Source organism: Podarcis pityusensis (assembly GCF_964106645.2).
Source record: "Podarcis pityusensis genome assembly, chromosome: 4".
NCBI lineage: Eukaryota > Metazoa > Chordata > Lepidosauria > Squamata > Lacertidae > Podarcis > Podarcis pityusensis.
Window position 1 is genome coordinate 49,440,658 of NC_138027.1, and position 14,409 is coordinate 49,455,066.

Below are 14,409 nucleotides of genomic sequence, written 5' to 3' on the forward strand. Positions count from 1 at the left end.
CCCTCCCCTGGCATTAAAAAAGTCATTGGGCTAATGGAATAGATTGCAAGTTTGACTAAAATTAAGCCTGAGTCTCAGTTTCACAAAACTACCTCAACACAAATATTTGGCACAAATATCTGAAGATCTCTTTTTTTTTTAATAAGATATTTATTAAGATTTTCAAAATATTACAAAATAAAAATAGAAAAAAGAAAAACACAAAAAATAAAAATAGTTAAAAACAACTCAATCTTTCCATTACTTATTTTTCATTAGCTTGTTTCCCGGACCTCCTCACGCCTCCCTTTTTTGTATTCCAGTTCAGTTTGTTGGTTCAGCAAATCCTTCCCCTCTTTGTCTATCCTAATCATTAATCTTAAAATATTGTAACATTAAATTTTTACCTGTTAGTAATCCATTTTTCATATTCCCTTATAGTATTGCAGCTAAAAACCACTTAATTTCTATCCAACATCATTCTAACATTCATTAATTTTACAATATTTCTGTAAATAGTCTTTAAATTTCTTCCAATCTTCTTCCACCGACTCTTCTCCCTGGTCCCGGATTCTGCCAGTCATTTCCGCCAGTTCCATATAGTCAATCACCTTCATCTGCCATTCTTCCAGAGTGGGTAGATCTTGTGTCTTCCAATACTTTGCAATAAGTATTCTTGCTGCTGTTGTGGCATACATAAAAAAAGTTCTATCCTTCTTTGGCACCAATTGGCCGACTATGCCCAGGAGAAAGGCCTCTGGTTTCTTCAAGAAGGTATATTTAAATACTTTTTTCAATTCATTATAGAGCATCTCCCAGAAAGCCTTAATCCTTGGGCATGTTCACCAAAGGTGAAAGAATGTACCTTCAGTTTCTTTACATTTCCAACATTTATTATCGGGCAAATGATAGATTTTTGCAAGCTTGACTGGAGTCATGTACCACCTGTATACCATTTTCATAATATTCTCTTTTAAGGCATTACATGCCGTAAACTTCATACCTGTGGTCCATAACTGTTCCCAGTCAGCCATCATTATATTATGTCCAACATCTTGTGCCCATTTAATCATAGCAGATTTCACCGTTTCATCCTGAGTATTCCATTTCAACAGCAAGTTATACATCTTTGACAAAATCTTAGTTTTGGGTTCTAACAGTTCTGTTTCTAATTTTGATTTTTCCACCTGGAAGCCAATTTTCTTGTCCGAATTATATGCCTCCATTATCTGATAATAATGAAGCCAATCTCGCACTTTGTTTTTTAGTTTCTCAAAACTCTGCAATTTCAGTCTGTCTCCCTCTTGTTCCAAGATTTCCCAATATTTCGGCCATTTGGCCTCCATATTGAGCTTTTTCAGTGCTTTTGCTTCCATCGGTGACAGCCACCTCAAATATCTGAAGATCTCAAAGATCTGCTTTAAGCTGTGCAGCAGTAAATTACATCAACGAAGAATTTATCTATTATACCCAGAGCTGCTGAACACATTAATGTTCACCAACATATGGCTATAGCATATGTGAATCTATCATTGCAGATCAAGCACCACAGGGCTTAGCTCAGAGCTGCACATCAGCAGCAGCATTCATGGAGTGAGTCAGCCATGTGCATGTTTGTTTACACTAAGCCATGGTTTGGCTTTTTGTAACATGCTTACTAAGCCGAAGGTTGTCCTCTTGCTGCATTGTATTATGGTTGCATTCTGTATTGGTTTTAGATTATCACCCTGGGATCATAGCTGATAAAGGGCATTAAAAATAATTAGCTAATAAATAAATTTGTAAGACAGCTTGGATGAATTTCACCAACGAAAGATAAGATTGACAAACTATTTTCTTTTGAATTAGGGACAGCAGTTCAAACTGGGGTTAGGTTACCGAGTAATCTAAAATGGGATGCAAAAGTAGCCATTCTAATTAGTGAGGCAGTCAGAATCATTAATCAAAATTTGTGACTATTGCCCTTAGACCTTCTGAAATTGCATATAAGCCAGTGAACAGTGTCCTAGTATTACAGAATTATTCTATATGTTTATAATAGTTCCCAGTCGTTATCTTGGCTGTGGTGCCTCACTGCTACTATGTTATACATAAAGAAAGAAAGAAAATTGTCCTAATTTCATTAAACGCCTCTAAACTGTCTTATGAGTCATATAATTAATGACTGAGCCTGGAGGGATAATAAATAAGTAAAGTGCAGCATTACTGGCCTGATCATTTCCCCCTAGATTTTCATTTCTTGCCTCAATATTTCTTCAGATATTTGGCCTATGCAGGACCTCCCAAAGTTACTTTGAATTTTTCTACATGCAGCATTGTGGGACAATTGTGGGACAATTCAACCAAAGGCGATTCTCTGGGATTACGATGTACAATTCACCAAACACGACCTACGCAATCTCATATTAAAGAGATTATTTATTATTGCTGCTGCTGAAAGAATTGGGGTGTCCAGTAGCCTTTAATCACTAAGTTCCATTTCCCATGTTTGTGAAATGCAATGTATGACAAACCAGTAAACGTTCAAACTTTCACATGGCCCAGCTACAGTTGTGAAGAGGTTGGTGCATAGATGTTGTTTAGTCATTTAGTTGTGTCCAACTCTTTGTGACCCCATGGACCAGAGCATGCCAGGCACTCCTGTCTTCCACTGCCTCCCGCAGTTTGGTCAAACTCATGCTGGTAGCTTTGAGAACACTGTCCAACCATCTCGTCCTCTGTCGTCCCCTTCTCCTTGTGTCCTCCATCTTTCCCAACATCAGGGGCTTTTCCAGGAAGTCTTCTCATGAGATGGCCAAAGTATTGGAGCCTCAGCTTCAGGATCTGTCCTTCCAGTGAGCACTCAGGGCTGATTTCCTTCAGAATGGATAGCTTTGATCTTCTTGTAGTGCATGGTGCATAGATATATCCACTATTAACAGACCAGCAACCTATAGCCCAGGGTAACCATTGAGTATGCTAGCATGATGTATGCAGAGGGCCTTGCAGCTGTAGGGGTTAAATAGAAAACAAGAATTGGGTGAAGGTGAAAAGGCTTGAGCTCTCTTTGCTTCAGCATGGATTCAGAAGGCAAGACTGTTTTTATCAAGCTAGATTTCTCATGCACTGCAAAAACAAAAACAACAGCCTCTCTAATGTTAGATGATACATTGCAAATACATTGTTCTACACATAAGAAGATCTACTTACGGCATTGTTACCATTTTTGCCTGCGCAAAACTTTCAGTGGATGAACAATTTAAATTAGTGTAAGCCCTATTTCAGGAATTTGAGTACACATCTGAGGGCTTCAACTGGGGAGGGGGAAAGGGGCACGCATGGAAACCCTGCCCCTCCCCACCAGCATCCCTTTGTGCATGCTGGCTCCATTTCAGACCTCAGTGTGAAGATCTGAAGAGGCCTTTTAAATATGTTAAACTAAACACTCTCTGAAGCCTCTCTATAATCAGGAATTTATATTTCCCTCATATCCAGAGGTCTCCCCCCTAACCTCACAGAATTTCATGTCTACATATCTGCAACTGATCCAGCCAAACTCATAATCTGTAGCCACTTCCCAATGGCAGGGCCCGACCTCAGGCTTAGTTTCTCCTAAGTACAAGAGCACATGCTCCACTCCCACTCTTAATTACTAGTCCTACTTTTTTCCTTTCTAGTTGTGTCAGCATCCTTTTTGGTAGTAATAGATTTGCACTATTTGAAATTTGTTTTAATAGTGCTGCATGTATTGGGGCTCTGGTCTATATAAGGCTTTCAGATCATACTTGCTATTTGATGCCTAGAATATAGCAGTCAACTTTCCAGCTTCAAGTACTTAACAAATAGAACAGAAAAAGATGAGATATAACAAAAACACAAATTTTATTAATGTATATGTATATCTGTCAATTCTCTGTTCTTCACCACCACTATCCATGTCCATTCTTCCTAAGGGCTGAGTAAAGGCCATATGACAACACCCCACCCTGGAATTTTTTGACATTCAAGGCCCAGCTATATCTTGGAACACAGATATCATAGCTATTACTACTGCAGAAAAGAGGGTGGTGCTGTTACTGTTGCTAAGGAGATGTCAGGATTGTAACTCAGTAGCAAAGCACATGGGAAAAGGTTCCCGTTAAATCCCAACATCTCCAGCCGCTGGTGGTCAGTGTACACTAGAGATGGAAAGCTGTGGCCTTCCACATGAAGTTGGATCCCTTTCAGTGTCAGCATGGCCAATGTTCAAGGGTGATAGGTGGTGGAGTCCAGCCACAGGTTCCCCATCACAAGTGTAGACAGTTGTGAGCTAGATGGGCCAATGGTGTGATACAAGGCAACACAGCTGCCTATGTTCCTAATATGCCAGGTCTTGCTAGAGCTGCAAAGGCGTGACACAACCAGCCTGTCACATGCAATTCAATATTTTGTTTTGTAGGCTTAGATGATCTCTGTCTACTATAATGCACTTGGGTGGGATAGGAAAGTTATGTAAAACAATTTACTTGAATAAAGATTGAAAGTGTTGAATTTTGAAATTAATAGTTTTAAAACTACATTTGTATATTTATTTATTACCTTCAGATAAGGTCCCCTATCCCTCCCAAATGATTTTTTTCTGCCAAAGGCCAATTGTATGGACGTGTAGTCTGGATAAACATTTTCAACCAATTTTTATTCTGCTTCAACTCCAGAGTAAACTTAATGAAGTTCTGTGTGTTTACACTGGAATAAGTACAAAAATATATTTGAAGTTCATCAAGTGTGAACTAATAGCTGCACAATTAACTTTGAAAAGTGTCTATTTGTACTAACCGTAGCATTTAAAAAAGTATTTACATATAACCTTTCTGTTTTGTTCAACAGTGGAATGATGGGATCTGACAAACCATCAATCAAATAATGCATGTTCTAAAAATAACACCCCTTTTGAGCTATAATGTTTGATTATCTCCAAAGTACATGATCAGCCATTGAATTCTGTAGCTAAATTACCTGACAAAACACTCTTCCTAGTTTGCATGTAACTACCACGCTTTAAAGCCAGCAGGCACAATGCATACTGCATTGCAGTAGAAGAAAATTGTTTTGCTAGAAAAGTCTGAAGTACTTTAAGGCCTTTAATGTGCAAAAGTAGGCCTGCCATCAAGACATATAAGCTCTCCACTTTGTGAATGCATCACAGTAGATTAACCGGATTGCCTTTGTCTATTTTGCTTGTTTTCAAGACACACTTTTTAATGGACTTGGACTCGGTGCAGTCATTGGACTGGGTGTAGCTGCCCTTTTATTAATCCTTGTCGTGACTGATGTCAGCTGCTTCTTTGTACGGCAATGTGGATTGCTGATGTGCATCACCAGAAGGATCTGCGGAAAGAAGAGTGGCTCCAGTGGGAAGAGTAAAGAGCTAGAGGAGGGGAAGGCTGCATATCTGTGAGTATTAGTCGCAACATTTAGCCAAAGGACAAGCATATGTGAATTGTGAATCTGTCACAAACTACCATTCATGGAACAACCTTGGGTCTCCAAGGTTGAGAAAGCTTATTCACTGTGTCATTTAACTACAGCTTCTTTATGGCCCACTGCACTATTTCAACAGTGTGCCAACAGGTGACTAGCACAAATTGTGTTCTTTAACTCCAGACATGCTGCTCCAGTCCTTGCTGGTCAGTCCAATTGGACTTTCTGCTGGACTTTCTTCACCAACTGTGTTAGCGCAGCGACTGGGGCGATGGAATAAAAACTTGCCCGCAATATCTTTGCTTATCTTTTATTTTTAAATAATAATCAAACAGCTGCAAAACAACCCTTCTCACCACTCCACTCCACTCCAGCCAGTATCATACAAATCATTTGATCAACTTAAATGAAGTTTTCAAAATAATCAATTACCCTATCACATCGCTGCATTCGGTGCAGCAGGTAAACTCCCCCCGGCTAATTAGTTAAATTGTTAAGAGACTGCAGGTGTGTTGAATTGCCAAGAGCTCACAGATGTGCTGCCATGCAGGTTATAATTACAAACATACACCTCTGAGTAGCACTATTGACCACATCAATATTAAGAAAACCCAATGCTTCTTCCTTAATAAATGTGCTTAGGACCGCAGCTGTACAGCCTGCTCCTATGCATTTTTATTGATGGGCCATATTGCCAAGGAAAGGCAGAATTACACATTGCATGTTACAATTTTTTAAAATAGTTTTTTTAATAGACATTTGTGCTGAGGCTTCAGTGTTAGAAGGGGCTGTAGTTCAGTGATAGAGAACATGCAAAATATCTAAGCTTTAATCCCTGGAATCTCCAGGGACCGCTTGGAAGGACCATTGTCTAAAAACCCTGGAAAGTTGCTTTTAGTCAGTACTGAGACTGAAGACATAACGAATCCCATTCAGCCAAAATTAAGCACATTCATGTTTTGTTGGTGGCTTTCAATGAGAGAGTTAGGTAAATGCTGATCAGTTTCCCATATTTTTAAGCAATGGAAGTTAAAAGTCCTTATATATAAGCAGCACTCAAAAATGATTTCATCCCCCACCCCACACATTTGATGCTACTTTGATGAAAAGGAAAAGGGTTTTCCAACATAACACATTAATGAAATTGGCAAGTCTATGCAAGCATATCGTTACAGCTCTGAAAATCTTACCATCAGTTTCCATGAGAAAGGCATTAATTTTTCTCCTTTTATTCAGGAAAGCATATTAATTAATCTATATAAGTTGAAACTATAATATGGCTACTATCATTTGTCATGCTGAATAGATCAGATAGTTTGCTAGCCTCAATGTTAGTTTTTGAAAAATCCAATTTGGCACTCTCAAATTATTATTTAGATATAACATTTATTTTTGCATATTCGTTTGAGGTTAAAATGTATGATAATGTATGAGGTGACAATGATGGATGTAATAAATGTTGAAATATTTTTATCAGTATTAATTATAGTTGCCTTTTGCTTTTCTTCCATGATTCTGAAAGCAGAATACTGACAATTAATAAAATGCAACATATTTTTATCACAAAGGAAGTGAGGCTAAGAATCTTTCAATGTTCTTTAGGAAAGACGGATCAAAAGAGCCGATAGTTGAAATGAGAACAGAGGATGAAAGAATTACCAATCACGAAGATGGAAGTCCAGTAAATGAACCCAATGAAACAACACCATTAACAGAACCAGAGTATGTAGTCCACATTTTAATAACTTCACACCCTGTATATTCAAAAGTGAATGTCCAGCAGATGTCCAGCAGATCTCCCAAGACTGGATGAGAGGCATAAGTTCTAAATCACATTATATACACATATGTGATTTCCTACCGTACCCTGCCCATCCCCATTGTACTCCCCTGATTGGTTTGCATCACAGGAACCAACTGCTCAACTCCACACACCCAATAAAATATTTGAGGGGACCACCCCCTAAGTTGATGGGAATTGCCCTTCAAATGGTGTGCATGCACCATGTCATTTGATCGATTATATGGAGCAGGGTTTACCTGCCCCACCCTAGTTTACTCAAGTTGGCAGCCTGGTGCGGTCCTTCTATGGACGTGTTTCTCTCAAGCCTTGTGTTTCTTCCTATTAATCAACTTACGCTTTAGTTGCAGCAGACTGATGTTCTAATTGTTATAAATTGGGGCTATCAAACAGGAACTCTGTGGTTGACCCTCAGCTCAGTGCTGAGCATCAGAAACTAGCTCAAGCAGGTGCTGTGGTTTCTCGCTGCCTTGCCCCCTGCCTCTGGAGCACTGTAATTTTTGACATCAACAGGAAAGTCCCAACTATAGTGTGCTGTGTTACAGAATTAGCATTCTCTACAAATAATAGCTGCTAGCTAAAAAGGTCAGGGTAGCTGCCTTGTGTTGCCTGCTACTGAGAACTGAATTAGCAGAAGGGATGACTCATGGCTGAACCAATGTAAGTGGGTCTGTGACCTAGGTCCAGATCACACTACCATCTCCATAGTGTATAAGCTGTAGGTTGTGCACTAACATCAGCAACTTTCCTCCCAGAACTATGGGGCAAAGTAATCTTAGTGTACCTTACAACATATCATCTTGATGCTCCTTCCATCATATAATACATATTTTCTAGCAACTGCTTGTTCTTGAAGATATTTGTCCCAATCCAAATGTAGCTGGTTAAATGGACATCCCTTTGAAATCAATCAAATGTAAATGGCAGGTATGGGAATGCTTGATCTGGTTTGGGACCCTGGAGAGAGAAGGAGAAGCTTTAAATTGATGCCCCCCATTCCCAATCTGGATTGGGGGACCCTGCCTGCTAGTAGTAGTATTTCTTAGATTTGTTAATCACTTTTTATGGGAAAGTCTCCAAGTGATTTACAACAATGTTAAAAACACAATTAAACCCATTTCTACTAGAAGAAAAGTTTCTATGGAGCATGAAAGACAACACATGGGCATCAGTAAAATACTTCACAAAATGAAACTTGATGCAATTGTATGAACAATTATTTTTTGGGCAGTGTTGCACATTGTTAACAGTGGTGGAAGGTGGGGTGGGGAGGAAGAGACGCATAGAGAAACTTAAAGATTTGCCACTGCAGCGGTGTAGTACTCTCAACAAAATCTGAATAAGAGAAAAATGACCTAACCCCCTCCCCCCAAAAAAAAAATCACCCATGAATTTACAATTTAATATTTTGGTTTTTCCTTACTTTCTCACAGGAAACTGCCATTAAAGGAAGAAAATGGAAAAGAAGTTTTAAATTCAGATACTATAGAAATCAAAGTTTCTAATGACATCATCCAGTCAAAAGAAGATGATAGCAAAGCATAATACAACAACTCCAGCTGTCTAGAGGGGAATAAAAGGCATTTGGATTCAAATAAATCTGTGACCAAAACTTTACAGCTGACCTTAGTTTCTTGGGCAACTTAAGATGGAATAATTCTCAGAAGTAGTTCAAATGACTTCTGTTGACTGTCCGTTTTCACTTTATTTCAATAGTTTTAGTCTGTAGTCCTGGATGACATCAGTCCCGTGGTCTCAGTTTGGCAAATCAGCCAATATAAATATTGTAATTTATTTTATCACTGAAGAAATCTATTTATAAAAATTCAAGAAACCCCCTTAGCCACAGACTGTACACCTGACAGCCGTACCACTTACAATGGAAATTAAACCCTGAGAGAAAGTGCCATATACATTTATATTTGTTTGTACTTGAAATTTTAAAAGATTTTGGTTGCCTTTAAAAGAATATATATATAAACAAATTATATATATATAGATATAATATTAGGCTCCATTAGAAATTAGATATATGTGGCTGGCAAAGCTAAATAGTGACTTGACTGCAGCTGATCTTTGACACAGAGTAGACAACCTCCTTATGCTGTTAACCCTGCACTTCACACCAGACAATGAAGGGTTTGTAGGTTTGATGTACAGATTTTAACAAAAGTTGTGAACTATTTTGATGAAGACATTGATCACATCCTAACTATCAAAAGTCCACAGAAATTTCAGTGCTTCAGATACTTTGTATTTATGTTTGGAAGATCATGTGTAAGCTAAAAATGTCGAAACTTATTTTGTTGTGAAAATAAGAATCCTGACTTATGACCATAGCACTCAGCTTCAAAGCAAGTCTTACAACAATAAATACAAGCTCAACTGAGTTGCCTCAATGTATTTATAAAGAAACATAATATGCACATTTCTGCTTTCATTCGTTTACTACAACAATAATCATATTTGTTCTAATATATATTTTAAAAGTTATTCACGTAAACTCAAACCCAAGATCCAAAAAACTTCTCAAGGCTTGGCCATGCCCTGTGTAATTTTCACTTCCACCACCAATTTAATAAACCAACTACACAAAAATAAAATAAAAGCAATGGAAAATGTGGTTCTTAGGAGGAATGTCAAATGATAGATGATAAGAAAGATAAGACTGAGGTTGAGTGAGCTGCATTTAAACAATAGAGGAAAATATATCCAAGAAACCAGTTGATTTTTAAAATGCTGTTTCTGTTCTCATAGAATTCTATACATAATTTTCCCCAGCAATATCTTCCCTAGCTTGGGAATGAACTAAGCAGACAACCTTAAGATACATTTAAATCCAAATAAAAATAGAATGTTGAACTGCAGGCTCCAAACCCTAGGCATGCCTTGTTGTACTGGATAGCTGTGATGGCAATAGAACAATTTGTGGATCACACCCTTCAATAGTTAAATTTTGGTTGGCCTCTACAGATGTGTAACTTGCTACTGAAATAAAATAACAAATAAGAAACTGTGCTTTTTTTTTTGACCCTTGGTAAAATTGCCATCAGCTGCAGTATGTTAATTTGGCTCCCAGGTTGCCCTTAAATCTTTGCTGTTAATAAATATATGGAACAGTAGTCCTGCATGGGCAGAATGCATTATGCAACTGCTGTTGTTGAGTGGCAAACAAGGGAGCAAAAGGCTGAAGGTGTTATGGGAGGGGTGCAGAGATATGTTGGGCAGAGATATGGAGGTGCTACCCACCTCCATGTCCTGACGATTCTTGCAGCTCCCAGCAAGGGCTCATGGTATGATAGGTCTGCACTGCTGGGCCCAAGGTTTCCATCCACTAATGGCCTGATAAAGCATTCACCTTCTCTGGCATACACTATTGAAATATATGGAATGGGTATAAATATATATATATATTTGATTAGAAATTTTCATAACATGTTTACTGGTTTCCTGTGTCATCATGCTAGAACTGCTTAAATATTAATGGTCCTACAGTCTGATAATGTGGTGCCATATGTCAGAGCCAGTTTTTTCTTTATTTGAAGAGAAATATAGTTTTTCTAAACTACTTTGAATACTTTTTGCTTTATTTAGACAGTTTATATAGTGTTCATGTTTTACCAAAAAAAAAATAATAATCTCCAGGTGACCAGGTGATTGACAACATCTTTGCAACTATCTTCAAACATTGAATACAAAAATAGCATAATGAAATCAACATGATAGAATTCCACAATTAACAGTTAAATAGGGCATTCTCTTAAATTTCAGAACAATGCAATACATGTGAAAATCAACTACAAAATGACTGTAGTTAATTTCATATTTAATGCTTTCTTTTATAGCACATACCAGTGCTTTAGCTTTCTATCAACTAGAACCTATTGTTCCAACTTCTCCTTTTGAAACATTTGAAATATTGTGGTGTGGAGAGTGCCCCTTTCTAGGATACTCACCCCCTCCCAAAGTTTTCCATCCTTCCCCCAATTGCCAGCATTCATTCCTCAGTCATCAATGAGATGGTATGTAACTTTCTCCTTCCTCCATTAATCCCGCCCTGCCCACCACCTACCTCCTTCTTGGACTGACACTCAGAGAATGAATTTTCTATTAGTATATAGGAATATCTGGCAACTCGAGAGCTAGATCAATAATAATAAACAAATACCACCTTGTAGGGTGATGCAAGATTGTAACTGTCCTTCATAAGCAGCTCACAGGTGTGTGTGAGAGGTCTAGTTTCTATCTACAGAAATATACAGCAATAGTCCACAATAAAACAATTACTGAGACAGACAATATGTAATCATATGACAAATCCCACTAAATATTGCCAAGCTTTGAACTGTGTATTAGAAATCAATTATTTTACTAATGATTGTGAAATAAGTTCATTTAAGTGCCAAACTGTGAGTCATTTTCCCCTGTTGCTTAGCACGGTAAGTAACAGAGTGGGTAGGATGTCACTCTGTTTTAGTCAAGCAAAAAACAACACCCACCTCCAGTCATGTATCTATAGATCCCTAGATTCATTGAATACAGAGCCTCAGACTTGCTTATGTTCTTGCATATGGAAATACACCTGGGCCATCATGTTATTCAGTGGCACCATGAAAAACCCAAACCCACCTAAGACTGGCAAAGTAGCCATTTTGTTTGGATTTGTTCAGTATGTTGCTAAATGTAGTTATGGGTTTTCAGACGTCTGTCTTCAACTTTCCTTTAAGGGAGAGAGAATGAGAGCTCTTTTGAAGAAGATTAAAACAAAACAGACACTGCTATCTCCCACAAAAGCAATGAGAGAAACAAAAGCCCCATTTCAATTATTGCCTTATTTAACTAAATCATCTTAGCAAAGGCTTATTAGAGCAATCTTATCAATACATAGCCTTCTGTGTTAATATTCCTAACTCTTAACATTTAATTCTGTTCTCTTTTTTTCCTAAAAAGGATTGTGTGTGGGGGGGGGAGGATCTGCAACATACTATCCCTCAATTTTCAGTGGATCATAAAACTATTAGGAGTGTTGCCGAAGCTCGTATTGAATTCACTGCCTCTGCTTGCATTGTCACAATAAATTATTGACCAAGAACCCTTATTGCAGCATGCAGTTCAATCATTTCTATGCAGGGAGTGGACATCAGGTCCAAGCATCAGTTAAAATCACTGGCTGCTAGTCTTATAAGGAAAACTTAGTATCTTTGACAAAATTACTGCAATGGTCCCCTGAATCTGTTTAGGCATTCAGTTAGATATGCATCTTTTTCAGAACCCTGGTCAGTAGCCACGCGTGAGATGATCCTTTTACACACGAAAACTTCATTGCTATGTAATATTACACTCACCAGATAGAGTGACTTCTGGCCACAGAATTTGCAACATTTCCACCATTCATGTATAAATGTAACCTGCATTTAGATTCTGAAGACCTGATCAATTTACTGATGCAGCTGGGAAGCTTCAGAGCTGTCTTTGGGCCAATTACAGTTTGTTAGTTAAAAATTCTCTTTAAAAAGGCATTGTGATTTCTGTTCTGCTTGTATTTAAGATTTTCTTGTAGACCTGTCCTGGGTTGTGTGGTGTGGATGGGCACAAAACAATTGAAGTTTATCAATGTGAAGCCCCACTGATTCCACGTGATCGCAGTAGGGCAGTAAAAAGAGAGGTGACCAAAACAAGAAAAGATGGGGGAAAGGATAGGATAGCAACAGGTCCCATGAAGCAATGCTGAAGTAGTGGTGCAGCCAACAGAGAGCGACAAATAGGTGGACAATAACATAAAAACCTATGCTTGTTTTGAATGGAAACTGTAAGGAGACTTGTTCTCAGAAAGAGATCTCAGGCAGAACAATCATAGGTGGAGGCAGGGAGTAGTCTGTGGAAGACTACCCATCATATCCTAAGCCCTGCCATGTTGTGTGTACACGGCAGAAGGTCAGGGGAATGGCTTTTTTTCTATTTTTCTGTAGTCAGTTTTTAATATTCATTTCCTTCTTCAGGGGCATAGGAGGGATTTGGATCTTGCTGTTCTAAGACTTCCCACAGTCCCCCCTGACATGTTCACAGCATACTCCTTTTCACCCTCCACTGCTATTGGAAGTCTGAATGCAGAGGAGCAACAGCAGTGGTGCTTTCTGCCACTGCCATGAGGAGCCTTCAATGGCAGGACTTACCCAATATATGTAGATTGGGAACCACTGCACCCTGCAGCCACCTGCTACCCTCCCCTGGGACCTTTGAGTTACTTCCTTAATCATGCAATTTAATTCAGTTGCCATCATCACAACAGCCTCTGAATGTACATAAGTGGATAATAAAAAAGAGACAGAGCATTTTAAGCCTCCAGATATATAGCCTACTTTGACAAGGATAGTTATCCTGCAAAAAAATGAACATTTAGTAGGTATTTTGGATTCTGTGTACAGTAAAATTAAGACTTAACAGTTTTTGTTCATCAACATTTCTTTTGTTTCAACATTCCATATGGTATCTGCCATCTGATCCACTTACTGTACTGTTGCGTTACCTGCAACTGGGGTGCGTTTGTTCATCGTTTCAGAATTTTATGTCCCTATGAAATGCTGTATATATATATTCTAAACTGTAAAAAAAAAAGATACTGCAATGCTGAAGTTTTGTATTTATGAAAGATATTGAAAGTATGGATTACAGTTATATCAATTATTTGTCACTCTTCACCATTTGTATATTAATAGTAAAGAGACTTTTACTTTAATGAAATGCTTCATTTTCCATTTCTGTCTCTCTGCCAGGAATAAGCTGATTTGGGAGAGCATTTACTTAAAAACCTTCACTATTCCAAATTTTGTTTCCAGAGAGAGTTTCCCAGAAGACATTTTAAAACAAAAACGACATGCTATCAAAAATGAGAAAAATAGTATATTCCTTCTGCAGTACAACTTATTATGATGTATTGGTATAGCACTTATGGGAAAGCCTTCAGGTACACTGCTATTGTCAGTGAGATTATTATTTTGGATCACAAAAATAATAATCAATCTTTAGTTCTACAAATACACTGTTGCTAACATTAAAAATAATTCCACCTAATAACTGCAAATAGAGCTCCATTGACAGGTAAGGATGAAGAACCTGTGTTCATTTGCATAGTCAACTAGGTGCCTATGCTAAAAGAAGAAGAAGAAGAAGAAGAAGAAGAAGAAGAAGAA

General features: G+C 38.1%; 1 protein-coding gene across 1 annotated transcript in view; it reads left to right on the forward strand.

Moving 5' to 3' along the window:
• NCAM2 (neural cell adhesion molecule 2) overlaps positions 1-13,960 on the forward strand; it is a 206,076-nt gene extending 192,116 nt beyond the window's left edge. Inside the window, exons 16-18 of the mRNA XM_081003681.1 lie at positions 5,187-5,391; positions 7,021-7,140; positions 8,653-13,960. Of these exons, the coding sequence (XP_080859807.1) occupies positions 5,187-5,391; positions 7,021-7,140; positions 8,653-8,764 (437 nt within the window). The 3' untranslated portion in view covers positions 8,765-13,960. The remainder of the gene's footprint in view (positions 1-5,186; positions 5,392-7,020; positions 7,141-8,652) is intronic.
• Positions 13,961-14,409: the final 449 nt, after the last annotated feature.